This window comes from Accipiter gentilis, chromosome 15 (assembly GCF_929443795.1).
Source record: "Accipiter gentilis chromosome 15, bAccGen1.1, whole genome shotgun sequence".
In the NCBI taxonomy this organism is placed as follows: domain Eukaryota; kingdom Metazoa; phylum Chordata; class Aves; order Accipitriformes; family Accipitridae; genus Astur; species Astur gentilis.
The window spans coordinates 20,930,826-20,945,511 of NC_064894.1; the positions used below are offsets into that span (position 1 = coordinate 20,930,826).

At 39.7% G+C, this 14,686-nt stretch overlaps 1 protein-coding gene across 2 annotated transcripts; it reads left to right on the forward strand.

The window, feature by feature from the left end:
- Positions 1-8: 8 nt before the first annotated feature.
- Positions 9-14,335, forward strand: QRSL1 (glutaminyl-tRNA amidotransferase subunit QRSL1). 2 transcript variants are annotated; one of them, XM_049817700.1, is made up of 11 exons: positions 9-139; positions 402-561; positions 1,755-1,853; positions 3,247-3,343; positions 5,120-5,296; positions 7,576-7,751; positions 7,877-7,989; positions 9,534-9,726; positions 10,113-10,230; positions 13,200-13,405; positions 13,878-14,335. In XM_049817700.1, the coding sequence occupies exons 1-11, from the start codon at positions 116-118 to the stop codon at positions 14,087-14,089; spliced, it is 1,575 nt and encodes a 524-aa protein (XP_049673657.1). In that variant the 5' UTR covers positions 9-115; the 3' UTR covers positions 14,090-14,335. The 2 variants fall into 2 exon arrangements, with proteins under 2 accessions (XP_049673657.1, XP_049673658.1); XM_049817701.1 differs by lacking the exon at positions 5,120-5,296.
- Positions 14,336-14,686: the final 351 nt, after the last annotated feature.

The window sequence follows — 14,686 nt, forward strand, 5'->3', positions numbered from 1 at the left end:
CCTGCCAATGGTGCCGCTCGGTGTTGCGGCAAGATGGCGGCGCCCAGCCGCCGCGTCGGGAGAAGGGTGGCGGCGGCGGGCGTGTAGCGGCGGCGGCGGCGGCGAGCGGGCCGCTATGCTGCGCGCCTCCCTCCGCGAGGTGAGTGGCGCCGAGCCCCCAAGGAGCGGGGTGGCGGCGGCGGGGCGGGCTCGCAGGGTGACCGGGCCGAGCGGTCCCGCCGCGGTGATCCCCTCGCGTTCCCCCTCCCCGGGGCGGCGGGGGATCAGGCGCGGCGGGGCCCGGGGGAGCCCTTCCCGCGGGCTCTTTCCCGACGCGGCCGCGGGGACCGGGCTTTACCCCCTTCACGGCCCGAAGCGGGCTCTGTCACCTGGCCGCCTGGAAAGGGGGATTGCGCTTTCAGGTTTCGGCAGCCTTGAAGGAGGGACAGGTCACTCCGACGGAGCTCTGCCAGAGGTGCCTTTCCCTCATCAAAAGCACCAAGTTTCTTAACGCTTACGTTACCGTAGCGGAAGAAACCGCTCTGAAGCAGGCGGAAGAATCGGAGAAAAGATACCGAAGAGGTATGTTTGCTCCCACTTGATATTAGTCCTTAAAAAGCTGTTGGGGAGGAGCTCTTTGTGTCAGGTGAAGCAACTTTTCCGTCTGAAGCAGGTGGACGCGCTGCGCGTTTGACTACGAGGGGATGAGGGCTGCGGCTGCGGCTTCAGTGGGTGTGTGCTCTCGGGTACATCCTTGGCACTCGGTAGCGTGTTCAGTTCGAAAATCAAAAGCAAAACCTGGACCAAACTAGGCCGGCGCTGCAGATTAAATAGGCTCTGTGCTTCTTGAACAGCACCGCTACTGGTTGCTTCTTCTTTCCCTCAGCAGCTTATTTTAATTGGGTAGCCAACAGTCACCGTGCGCAGGGAGGTGCAGTGGTCTTCTGCGGGCCTGGTGACTGAGGTGGACAAACATCCAGCTGTGTTTAAAACCTTCAAGTTTTAAACTAAGAAAGCAAGTGAAAACAAAGCAACTCTGTTAATTGCAGTTATGAGTTGGTGAACAAAACAGCATTAAATCCTGTCATCCGCAGCATTTAGAAACTGACTATCCTCATTTTCCTTTCCATTTCCTGAAAGACAGAAAAGGGAAATTTTCACATGGTAGGGTACTTTTTTTCCTTCCTGGGTGACACTTGATGTCCTCTTGACCGCTTAAGAAAATTGCTAGCCAGAGTGTTTTGCTTTCTGACATAAGCATTTTAAATTTTTTTTTTTTTTTTTTTTTTGCTGGATGGTGGATAATCAATCACATAGGGAAGACTTTCTCTGCTTCAGTAGTTTTTTTAGATCATATCTGTTGTGTATGTGAGGTAGGCAGAATTTATAGCTCCCAGCCTAGGGATGGAGTGGATTTAGGCAGCACCTATGCCTGAAATAAGCATCACATGGTCACATTGGAAGAGGTAAGCACTCCTTTGGGATCGCTAACCTATATGAAAGCAGCTGCCTGTCTCATGGGCTTAGACATGTTTGCAGAGCTCTGCTCTGCAGGGTCAAGTCTGGTCTGGGCAGAATGCTCAATGCTCGAGTTAGAATGGCAGATCGTTCTTGAAAATGTAACTGGCAATCATCAAATGCTAAGTGGATAGCAGTTTTGCTTCCAATGAATACCTGAAGGGACATGTAAAATAAATTGTAATTGATGAAGAAAACGCTACATGTAGCACGCTTTGCTTTAATCGCTCTTGTCTTTGCAATAATTCCTAATGCAGGTCAGCCACTAGGTGTTTTAGATGGAATTCCTATTGCAGTAAAGGACAACTTTAATACAGCTGGCATTGAGACAACATGTGCATCAAACATGCTAAAAGGTACAGTAGAGCTTTTAAAGTAAAATCAGATCTCATTTCAGAGCTCTTGCTTTTCTCTTTAGAGGGTTTATGGAGTAGAGTCTTACAGAAATCTAAACGTTTTCAGAAAATGATCTGAACTCATTTGAGAAAATATGTTTATCTAATTTCTTCTGCCAAGGTCATCTGGTATTACAAATGCATCTTTTTCTTGTGTAAGCACATTATCTACCTTATTCATATAGATACATGCTTTTGACAACACAGTGTTTATTATAGCCCATACACTAAAAAAGAATTGTTCTATAGTTCACATATTGCTTCACGTTACTTTTAGGTCTACAGGAGAGCAGTCAGTACTGTTTGCTGCTGTTCTCTAGCAAAATCCAAAGACAGTCTTTTTTTTTTTTATGTCCTGTTGACAATTGTTGACTTAAGTAGTTTTTTCATACGGCTGTAGGAAGAGTAAACATTAACAATTCTTTTCTCTGTATTCCTGATATACAGACATGTTCTGTAAGGCTTTTTTAATTTTTTGAGTTTTCCTAAGCTCATTGTTTCTATTAACATGCCATGAACATTTTCAAGGCATTAGAATGTTTTCATAGTAAAAGGAAAAGTAGAAAACATTTCTTTTATCTGTTTTATTCTGCACAAAGTAAAACTGAAAAGTTTTCTGGAAGATAGCTCAAGTAAATTAGCAGAACCCTAATCTGATTATGGTTTTTTTTAATAGCAGAAGAAACAAAATATGATTTTGCCATTTTGAAATATGTGGTACTACCTGAAATGCTTTTCCTTAAAGCACATTCTCAGATCCATTGTGATTGAGGGTGGAGGTAGAGGAACCCCTGTCAATATTCACAAAAGGAATTGGTTGCTACCTAGGATTTCATGCAAGTGTCATGGGTCTCATCCTAGTTTTTCTAAGGTCTAAGTGGTGAAGAGTGCACACAGGATAGCCAGTTAGTATTTCAGCTTGTGGTTAACCATATGCTCCTTTATCTCGTGGCCATGGGAGATAATTCAAGATAGCTTAGCACTTTTCTGTAAAGAGCTGTTTCTTATTTCTTCTAATTTTAGACAGTTCCTGCAAATTGGCTGAATGCAGTAATTTGCTACCCTTGTGGTAACTTGTTTGTGTGAAGTCCACACTCTAGAAATGTATAATTCATAATTACTGGATGGTAAGTTGTGGAGAAAAAAAAAAAAGACATTGCAAACAGTACAGCATTTGGTTTGCTTTCGCTGAATTTTGAAAATTACTCATGTTATCTTGAAGCAAAACTTTGGCACTGTGAACTGACAATTCTTACGCACAAATAATGACAACTTTGAAGTGTTCAGAGTAGCTACGTAGAAAAATCAGCTGTATCCCACCAATCACTCTTTTAATTGTTCTGATTGCTTTCAGGTTATGTTTCTCCTTACAATGCTACAGTAGTTCAGAAATTACTGGATCAGGGAGCTGTGCTTCTAGGAAAAACAAACCTAGATGAATTTGCAATGGGGTGAGTGAGGTTTATTATTTTTAATGTGTGATTGCACATTAAATGGAATACACACCATCTGTTCTAACCTACCTGTAATCCTTAACTCCTCTTTCTGTGAGGTTAGACAATAATGAATGCTTGCCCATGAAGAGTATATTGAGTTGTGTAAATTTCTCACTGAGCATTTATATTATTGTGTAAATTATATAAATGCTGAGTTTTATGAACATAGTGTTTGATTATAGTTGTGTTTGAGGGGGAGGAAGCCTTTGCAGAAGGACAAGGACAAGCAGACTTCTTCCAGATCCAGTAGTGTATTAGTAGAATTGGTTATACCACCAGTTAATTGCTGCCTTTTTCTTTCTTCTTACTGGTGGTTTTTGGCCTTAGCTCATTATCAGGCCCCCGATGGCAGTTGCTACCTCTGCCAGTCAGCCACTGGAGTAATTTGTATGAGTATTCCCTGATTTGCTGCAAACAGGCTAATCTAGAGCAACACTTTAAATTGCCTAAGCTAATGTTAGTGACTTTTTGTCAGGAGCACGTTGGAAAATGCTCTCACAAATTGATTCTCCAGCAAATAAGTGAAGGCAGCCAAGCTATAGCAGGGAACAACATTGGGCCGTTATGGATGGGAGTCTCTGTCACCACAACTGCGGGGTCTGGAAAGGAATGTCTGGGATTTTAGTTACCTATGAGAAACAATAAGTGTTGTGATTTCGTTTTGTTTTTGTTTTACCTAAACCGAAGACAGAGGTTTGATTGGGAATTCACATGGACGGAGTGGAAATACCTTGACTGTATTGTTTTGGATAAAGTAATTTCTGTGTCAAAGAGACGCTCTTCAGAGGAAAAGCAGGGAAAAAGCACAGAAAAAACTGATTATGCAGTGTTACAAGTGGTTTAAGCTCATTAAAGCACAGGATTCTCTTAAAAAGTCTTGTCCCACCCCTGGCCTCTCATCTCTGGTCTGTGTATTTGCATGGTCTCAGTGCTAGCGCCAACACGGCTGCACTGTGAGCTTGATCAGGGAGCTGATCCAGCTCAAAAGTAACGATGTCTCAATAAGGTTAGTTTTCAACTGCTGTGTCAAATGCCCGCTCTGTCTGATGATTTTGCTAATAACACCGGCACCCTGGAGTCAGGGGGAACGTGGGGTGGAGGTTGTGAGGAAGGAGGAAAGTACCCCCATCCCCTCCTTCTGGTGGCAGTTCACACTTAGCTGACCACAAGCTGACTGAAAACAGTTTCCTGAGAAGGCAGTCTAGTGCTCTGAACCAGCAAACTGTGGCTTCAGGAGAGGGCTACAGAGTGAGTAATAGCGTGTTATTTACAGAGAAGTGCTTGTTCCTGCTATTGCAGGGCTTTTTCTGCACCAGCCCCAGCAGCATGGGTTTCCGCAAGGCTGCAGTCTTCTTCTTTTGCCTTTTCCAAATGCAGGGTTAGGAGACCAGAAGACCTTTGTCTTGAAGCAGTTGTGCAGCTTTACTGTTATGTAGTGTAAATCAGTTTTATGTTTTTGTGATTACATTCTTTTCAGTGGTATTAGCGGAAGTTAGATAGAGGTACAAGTTCAGATTCTGTGTCAGAAAGAGATGAAGGCCTATAAACTTTACAATTCTGTATAACATTGTTGAAGTTGACTGCACAAGGATATATGTACACCAGTCTTTTTGTGTGGAAAATGATTTTGCTAGTATGAAGGATGAGGAATTGGATAAAGAAAAAAAACTTGGTAAATGCAGTGTGTCATCTGTCACTTCTGTCTGTATTTGTTCTGTCTGATTATCTTAGATCTGGGAGTACAGATGGGGTATTTGGACCAGTCAGAAATCCCTGGAGTTATTCAAGACAGTACAAGGAAAAATCTGTCCCAAAATCCCATTCTGAGGACAAAGATGCTAACTGGGTAATAACGGGAGGGAGCTCAGGAGGCAGCGCGGCTGCTGTGTCATCTTTCACATGTTTTGCGTAAGAGGCTTTTTAAAATTGTTTTTTATTAAATGTCTCAAAATATGTTGCAAGGTTTTAATTTTATAATTTTCTCATAATCTAATTTGAAATGGGAGGATTACTTGCACCAGCATGTAAGAATTTATTTCAGCATCCCTAGTTTATCTGTGGCATATCATGAAGGCAGAATGAATCCATGTAGGCAAATTTAGGCTTATTCATTTTGACTGTACTAATATGACCACTTTGCACTGCATGAAATGAAATGATAATGGCAGGAAAGGAACTACAGTTTTATTGTTATTCCCACGTACTCTCTTAAAATTAACATGGGGTTTGTGACAGACACATCCTTTTGCTCACTAAAGGCATTACACAAACATATGCTGAAAATGTAAGTCAGCAGATGAGGAGATCCCTTAATTTGTAACAGTATAGTAATCTTTCCTCCCCTCCTTTGTTTTCATAGTAGGGTTATGTAATAATACATGAGACTTTGCATCTAAAAGCTTTCAAATCCCTGACTTAACAAAAGGATGCACAGATACTTACAGTCTTGTCTGGTTTAAAAAGTTAGAAGACAGTTTTAGGTTTTTGGGGTTTGTTTTGCTTTGTTTTTTAAAAAGGATTTTAAACAAGCCAGAATTTATTTTTTTTTTACGACAATTATTATCTGCATGTAATAGCAACACACTAACAAATCAGTTGTCTAAACTATCTTCCTCGTCCAACTGTTAAAAGAAATCTTATTCTTAAAACTTTACAACTTTCATTTTATGCAGGTTTTAGAGCTACATAGTGCAGCACATTTTATAGAAGATAATTTCAGTTGTGCTCTTAACTGGAAGATGTTTAAGAATGCTCTTTAGTTACTCTGTCCTTGTTTACCCATAGACTATATTATAAGTGTCAATTTTACTGTTAAAATATTTTTGCTATTGTTGATTACAGCTTCTTTTAAAAAACATTATGTTTTTATATACAAAACCCAATTTATTTTATGATCATTTTTTGTTTAATGATACCTCTCTTCATCTCGTTGCCCTTTGCTAGGATGTAGTATACTCAACATTTTAATACTGTTGAAACTGAGCTCAGTGCAGCCCTTCCCAAGGACTGCTGGTGTTGTCCTGAGCCACAATGGCCTGATACTGATGTGGTCTGGCACCTTCTCTTATGTTGCTGGGTGGGCTGAACTCCCATTTTGCACTGCTCAGCACTTTATCAGATTGGGCATACTTTTCGTCCAGCTATTTTATTGCCTACAACCTATTGTATATCCACTCTATTAGTTTCTTTCAAGCATCAGGAATGCTGCCAGTCTTTGTCTTTTCAATTTGAGATTTGGATGTACAGAAATGCTACAAAATTGAAGATGTTTTGTATCAACACAAAAGCTTTGAAAAAATTCCACTTCAGCAAAGTAATTTAATTGGTTCAGCCATCTCAGAAACAGATGCCCATGGGAAACGTCACATACCCACTTCAATAAAAATTATACCTCTCTCTGAAGCTTAATTTATTTTTGGCAAAGATTTGGATGAAAGCTGTCTTATTTTTTAAATGGTGCTTGACTTAAAGTTATTAAAAACAAGAGGAGAGCAGGTTTCATTTCAATATGCATTTCCAATTCCATTACAATTTTTGAAATAAAAAGTTTAGTTTAGAAAGAAAAAGGTTTCACGCGTGAAAGAATAAAAAAAAGAAGTCAACTTAAAAAAAAAATACTGTGTTCTAAAAATGCACCTAAGCTACTCTAAACTGGGAGTTCTGATGCTATGCTTTGTAGGTTTGGAAACAGCAAAAACATCCTAGACTTTGAAAAGTATGCCTTATTGTTAGGGGCAAAATGTGTGCTGTGTTGCTATTTATTTGTATACTGGAAAATGCTGCTTCATAGTGTATTGGCTACTGAATAAGATACCAATGTCTGAAAATCATACTGTAAATCACGAGACATATCTTTCAGAGTCCACAGAATTGGAACAGACCAACAGAGAAGGCGGAAGTAGATATTCAGGGCTGTATTTGGAGGGCCTAAATTCTACCTATGTACTTCTGCTTTGTGGAGAGAACTGGGTTCTCCTGATGCCTAATTCAGAGGACCTAAGAAAAAGAAAGGAACATATAAAAAATAGCCGTCAGAGGGAGCAGACTGAAATTTAGGCTGTGCCATTATGACTTCTAATCTGGAAGAATTCACACATTTTTAAATCCTTGCATCTTAAAACCATACATTTTTATTATTTGAAATGTTCTGAATTATTGTACTAATGATAATCCTTTTGAAATCATAGAGCTTTAGGGTCAGACACAGGAGGATCTACCCGAAACCCTGCTGCTCACTGTGGTGTAGTAGGTTTAAAGCCAACGTATGGACTGATCTCTCGCCATGGTCTCATTCCTCTAGTGAACTCCATGGATGTGCCTGGAATCCTAACCAGATGTGTGGATGACGCAGCAGTTGTGTTAGGTATTACTACTTCGTATGTCTTTGTATACAACATATCTCTGTTTACAACATTGTCTCAAAACAAATTGAATTCTGGCTACCCAATGTACATTTTCCTGTTCTTCATATGTTATGTCATATTTCAGGTTCACTTGCTGGACATGATCCTAAAGACTCTACCACAATTCAGGACAACTTTAAGCCATTTGAACTACCCAATTTGCCTGATGTCAGCAAGTTCTCGATAGGAATTCCGAAGGTAACATTTAAATCCTGTCAACAATTCTGGACAGGAACAGCAAATACGACAACTACCAAAAAATATTTGTGTTTTGCCCATCACCTCCCCATCTCTCATGATTTAAAACAGCAAAAATAGTACAAGCAGCTCCTGGAAAAGAGCAGTATGTGCTCTGTTGCCTGTGCAGGTGACTGGGAGTGAGCATATGCTAATGCTTCATCTCAAATATTTTGTTGTCGTTGTGGGAAGCACTGTTGGGAAGTTCCAGGGGAAACAGGGAACTTCAATTCTTGGTTCTCTCTGTTGCTCTTTCATCAGTCACCTGAATAGTCTCAAGCAAGTTGCTTTTAGTGCCTTCTCATACGATGAGGTTAGTACTGGTTTGTGCAGTGCTTTGAGATACTTGTCTAAATGGCACTGTGTTAATATGAAGCAGAATTTTAAAGGCAATTGAGGGGCACAAGGAGCTGTGATTCGCAGAACTCTAATAGGTATTAAAGACAACTGTAATCTGGCTTCTGATGCATGCAATTCAATCGTGTTTGTAACTATAAGGTTACTTGTCATTTAGGCACAACATTTGGGACTTCAGCCTATTTTTAATTGCCTATTATAATTTAGCAAAGGCTCTTCCTTCAAAGAGACAATGCGTATAACACTTATTGGTTTGATTATCAGTATTTGAACCTGTGCTAGAACAGGTATACCAAAAGATTTAATTTGGTAAACAGATGTCCACTGACCAATTAATTATTCAAGATCTGTGAAATGCCGAAAAAGTGTGCCTAGAAAATTAACTAGTTGCCTACTGTTTAGATTTTGATAAATCTAAAATAGTGGTATTTGTTAATTATTCATATCCTTTGGGAAATTGTTTTCTACTGCTACAGATTATCCTAAACAGATACATGCATATATTAAACATGGGTCATAGCTACTCAGAAATCAGACAGTATTATGACCCTGATATTGTGGGTTAGAACTAAAGCAAGTATCTTCAAAAACAGAGAGTTTTAATAGAATATCTTTAACTTAGCTCTTAAACAGGAATGTAGCTTTTCTAAGTCTCCTCCCAACCTCTTGATTGTAGTTCTTCTTTGACAGGTTGTTTTGTTTGTTTCATGCCAATTGCCACTGATAGGCTGTGGCCATAATTTCTTTTTACCTTTCCTACTCACAGTAGCCCCAGTATTAGGATTTAGACCTGAAGAGTTTCTACCCACGAACTGCAGAGCAGTGCAGTATAGTTTCCATGAATAGACAAATAAGTGGATAACTGGGCAATTTCTCCATAAGAAATTGCTGAAATTCCATGGTCTGTGGTATGTGGGTTTATCCTACTGATATGAACATAATATTCGTAAGAAGGCTGAGTCCTGTTAATTTAATACTGCTTGATTGTATAGTAGTTAGTAGATGCAAGAAGCTTTAATAAGTACTTTAAGTCGTATGATGGTGAGGTAATAGTTTCAGTGTATTTTTAGACAGGAGTATTTGCACTGTGGTTGTCACTAGAAGTAAAACAGTATGTAAAATCACTCCCCTTCTTGTTTTTCTCTAAGGAATATCATGCACCAGGGCTTTCTAGTGAAATTCTGGCACTCTGGTCAAAGGCTGCTGACCTCTTTAAGAATGCAGGTGCTAAAGTAATTGAAGTGAGTCTACCACACACTCGTTACTCAATTGTCTGCTATCATGTGCTGTGCACAGCAGAAGTGGCATCAAATATGGCCAGGTTTGATGGACTGGAATATGGTAAGCACTTTGAAAAAACCTTTTTGTCAGACAACAGAAACATTGCTGGATGCGATTAAAAAGTATTAGTTTTAATAGATATGGTTGAATACTCAGCGTTGTTTCTCCAAGATGGAATAGAGTAAAAACCCTGACCAAATAAAAATGTCTAAATAAGTACATATTTTGTATATTTCACTTCTAGACATGTGAGTGTCTGGGCTTAAAATCTGTTTAATATTCTATAATTAAACAAGAATATGCTGTGTTGTTTTTCCCAGAACAGTAACATGTCAGACTCCAGCAATTGGTGGCCTATTTGTATTACTATGTATAACATTAACTTATGCTGTTAAATCTTAGGGATTACAAAAAATATTAATTTCCAAATTGCTTTTTCTTTTCAGGACACCGTTCCAACATGAACAAGTCCACAGAAAGTATGTATGCTGCAACACGACGAGAAGGCTTTAATGATGTTGTAAGAGGAAGAATTCTATCAGGAAACTATTTCTTGTTGAAACAGTAAGCAGAACATCTTGAAACTCAAATTTGCCAAGTTAGCAATTCCTTAAGCAAATGGTGATTAACTGTTCATCATGGCATGAAAAAAAATTTGTCCTTACCCTGGTAGCTACTTGTATTCTTATTATTGCTTTAGCTATATAATACCGAGTGAACTGTTAATAGTGGATGAAAGTGTTTTCCCTTAGTCTTACCAGTGAGCCTCCTGAATTAAATAAGTAAGACAACTTGGTGATTTTTTTCCCCCCTCTACCAGAGTATTATTGGCACCCATTAGTTAAATTAAGCAAAACAACTATCCTATGGTATGACATTGAAATCATACTGAAGCCATTACTGTTGTAGTGTTAAAAGTTCTGTAGCTGTTAATCTCATTAAAACCGCATAGAAAAGCTGCTGGTACATTCTAGTGAGGTCTTCTAGAGAAAACCAGAAGATAGGGCAATTAAATTAACTACAGCTCTTTGCCTCAGTATACAGGGAGAGGAAGGCATTGGCAAAGGTACTGAACTGGTATCTTTACAGAAGACAAGTTTTTATCCGGCTCATGTAGAGAAGCTGGTGGATGGATCAATTTGACTTTTTTTCTTAGTTTTCAGTCCTAATGCAACAGTCCTAGTTTATGTTAGTAAAAGTGCTGTTTTTCTCTATCTTGATTTGTTCAGATACTAACAGAAATATTAGTCGTGTAATCAGTCTTGAAGCAAGTGCACTACAGAAAGAGCTCTGTCAGTAAGAGTATTCATCAGATGTGACTTCTAGTTGCTCTCAGAGACAGGAATGTTGTCAGTCAGTATGTAACAACCAGCTTTTGTGGAATGCCGATATTACTGCCAAGTGTGCTCCTTCTGGTTACAATTCTCCAGATCAGCTTTCCTAATGCTGCCTTAAAATTCATGTAGTTCAGCCTTCTGTGAAGGAATATACAATTGGCTTCCATTAAGATTAAACAGAGAGTCCTGTTCCTGTCCACAGTAAATTACTTTTGAAGAACAAAACCTAGGGCTCAGAAAGCATTCTTAGAATAAATAGTAGAGAAAAACCATCTGTGTCTCCTGCAAATTTTTCATTTTGCAGATTATTTTTAACTTGCTTTCAGAATCTGTAAAATAACTAGGTGATTTTTCAGAAGTTCTGTTTAATATCTTTGTCAATGACCTGGATGAGGGGATCGAGTGCACCCTCAGTAAGTTTGCAGGTGACACCAGGTTGAGCAGAGGTGTTGATCTGCTCGAGGGTAGGGAGGCTCTACAGAGGGATCTGGACAGGCTGGATCCATGGGCCAAGGCCAACTGAATGAGGTTCAACAAGGCCAAGTGCCGGGTCCTGCACTTGGGTCACAACAACCCCATGCAGCGCTACAGGTTTGGGGAAGAGTGGCTGGAAAGATGCCCAGCAGAAAAGGACCTGGGGGTGTTGGTCAACAGCCGGCTGAATATGAGCCAGCAGTGTGCCCAGGTGGCCAAGAAGGCCAACGACATCCTGGCCTGTATCAGAAATAGTGTGGCCAGCAGGAGCAGGGAGGTGATTGTCCCCCTGTACTCGGTACTGGTGAGGCTGCACCTCGAATGCTGTGTTCAGTTTTGGACCCCTCGCTACAAGAAAGACATGGAGGTGCTGGAGCGTGTCCAGAGAAGGGCAACCAAGTTGGTGAAGGGTCTAGAGCACAAGTCCTACGAGGAGCGGCTGAGGGAACTGGGGTTGTTCAGCCTGGAGAAGAGGAGGCTGAGGGGAGACCTGGTCGCTCTCTACAACTACCTGAAAGGAGGTTGTAGTGAGGTGGGGGTCGGTCTCTTCCCACAAGTAACTAGTGATAGGACAAGAGGAAATGGCCTCAAGTTGCACCAGGGGAGGTTTAGGTTGGATATTAGGAAAAATTTCTTCACTGAAAGGGTTGTCAAGCATTGGAACAGGCTGCCCAGGGAAGTGGTTGAGTCACCACCTGTGGAGGTATTTAAAAGATGTGTAGATGTGGTGCTTAGGGACTTTCTGAAATTAACACTTAGGATGATTTCAGAAATGATTGTAGAAAAAGGGGTAATTCCCATGACATAAATTCTTAACTTGAATCTGCAGTCTATTATTGATTATAACCATTTTCACTGCAGTTTTTCAGAAACTTAAATCTTTAGATTACTCTAACAAAGTGGCTTTGGGGCAGTTTCAGTTGGTTTATCTACAAACATTTTGGCATGTAGCAGTTTTTAATACCTCCATCCCCCCCTTTTTTTTAATAACTGTGGGTTTACACGGTAATTACTTTTGAAACTGAACTTCTCTGAATTTAAGGATTCCACATTTACCAGTTCTGCATATGAAGTTAAAAGGAACAGTAGACATAAAGTTGACTAATTTGTTTCTGCTTCAGGGTTGTGTTAAAACTGTTTACAAATCCATAGACCACATGTTTACCTGAGGAAAAAAAGGTTACAGAAATATAAGGTCTTTATAGTATTCTACAGAGAAACATACTACAAACACATACATAATTTTAAGTCCATTTTGAGTCCTCCATAGATGATGAGAGTTTTTTCACATGCTTTAAGTATCTTGCTGGGTTGAATCCTAAACGATTAATGCCTATTTTCCAGGCCTGCTTAGTTCTGTATTGTTTCTAGGCTTTGCTGTGCTGCCCTGCAGTGAAATTTAATACACTGGTTAGTTTCAGAACAGTCATAAAAGTGTTGTTTTGATTTTTAGTTAATTATTGTAAACTAGGGTTTTGTTTTCCCTTCACCTTTCTTCAGCAGTATGCTCTCACCTCTTCCTTCGCTGACATCTTCGTTGCTATGAGAGCATAAACACCATGTTTGATGACTAAGCTTCCAGTATATCAAAAACTCAAGTACCAGTGTTAGTCTTTTAACCAGAAGAAATACTGGCCTTGTCTTTTTTACAGTAATTAAGAAATAAAGTTCTGTATTTTTGAAATTAAAGTGTCAGGCCCTCATGTCCATATTTCGTTTTAGGAACTATGAGAATTACTTTATCAAGGCACAGAAAGTCAGACGTCTCATTGCCAATGACTTTGTGAAGGTTTTCAGGAGTGGTGTTGATATTTTACTCACTCCTACCACTCTGAGTGATGCAGTACCATATATGGAATTCATCAAAGAAGACAACAGAACCCGCAGCACGCAAGATGACATCCTGACACAGGCTGCAAACATGGCTGGTGAGTACGGACAGGAATTCAACTATGTTTTCCCCTGCCTAGTCATTTTTAATGTCCATTCTCTTCAGGAATCAAAATATTTCACCCCTGTGTTGTAAGTCTTACAATGATAAGCAGGTATAAGGATAGTTTATTTATTAAATGCTTTAAAATGTAAGACTAGATTTTAAAGTGGGGCACCTTGGAGCTGCGTGCGGGCTGCAGATAAGATGAATCCATTCAAGTTCCAGAGACTGAAGTCTCTTTTTAGGGAGAGTTGTTTATCTTTTCAGAGGATGCTGACTCCTTAAATCACTGTAATTAGATAGGTGATCACCTAGCAGTATCCTTAGTTCATTGACTCAAATTATTTTAGCTAGTCTTTTTCCTCCGCGTAATTTTTTTTCTGTTTCTCTTAGAATTGTTACAAAAATCACTCCAATTGGATTTGTTTAATAGTAATTCTTTGCATGTGTATCTTTTTTTCTTTCAGGACTGCCAGCCATAAATGTTCCTACAGCTCTTTCAGAGAGAGGCTTGCCAGTTGGGCTTCAGTTCATTGGACGTTCATTCCAGGAGAAGCAGCTTCTCACTGTAGCCAAATGGTTTGAAAACCAAGTAAAATTCCCAATGATCCAGCTAGAAGAAGTGAAGAGGCACGATCATGGTGTCTTTCAGCATCAGAAATCTGCTTCTTTCTCATAACACAGGACTTGCTAGTCAGTTAAAGCAAGAAGGCTGTGGGGTTGGTCTAAAAATGTATTCCTGCAGTTAATTCTATTTTGCAAAAATAACAATCCATTTTAAGAAGGCCATATGCAGTTACGCAGGATGGAATCACGACAGCTTGTTGCTGTATAATTAAGGCAAAGTGAATGATTAAGTAAACATGTCTGTGTTATTAAGAACCATTTCTAACTGATATTAAAAACACTAAGTTGAAATTACGTATCTTATGCCTGTGGAGCTGCTTTCTTCCTTCCCCAGAGGGTGTAGAAGGTATCTGGCCCATTAAAGAACTAACCTGAACTTCCATGTGAAAATTGCATGGCTGCTGAAGGGCTTTGTTTCCTTCTGGAGTGTAGACTTTTGTAATGGCAACAATCAGACAAGCTGTAATGGAACAAAGGTATCAAGGATCTGTTTACCAACAGGTAAATACAAAAGGAAACAAAGGAGTAACATATAGATAGTTCATTTAAAAAAAAATAAATAAAAAATCCTTACTTCTAGTAAACTGATGCAGGAAGTGAAATAACCTCCAGATCTACAAATCATGCAGATTACTCTGGTTACATCCAT

Coding starts and splice junctions, on each gene's coding strand:
- QRSL1 (XM_049817700.1), top strand. CDS start 116: ATGCTGCGCGCCTCCCTCCGCGAG. Junction 562..1,754: donor GGAGAAAAGATACCGAAGAG/GTATGTTTGCTC, acceptor TTCCTAATGCAG/GTCAGCCACTAGGTGTTTTA. Junction 3,344..5,119: donor CTAGATGAATTTGCAATGGG/GTGAGTGAGGTT, acceptor TGATTATCTTAG/ATCTGGGAGTACAGATGGGG.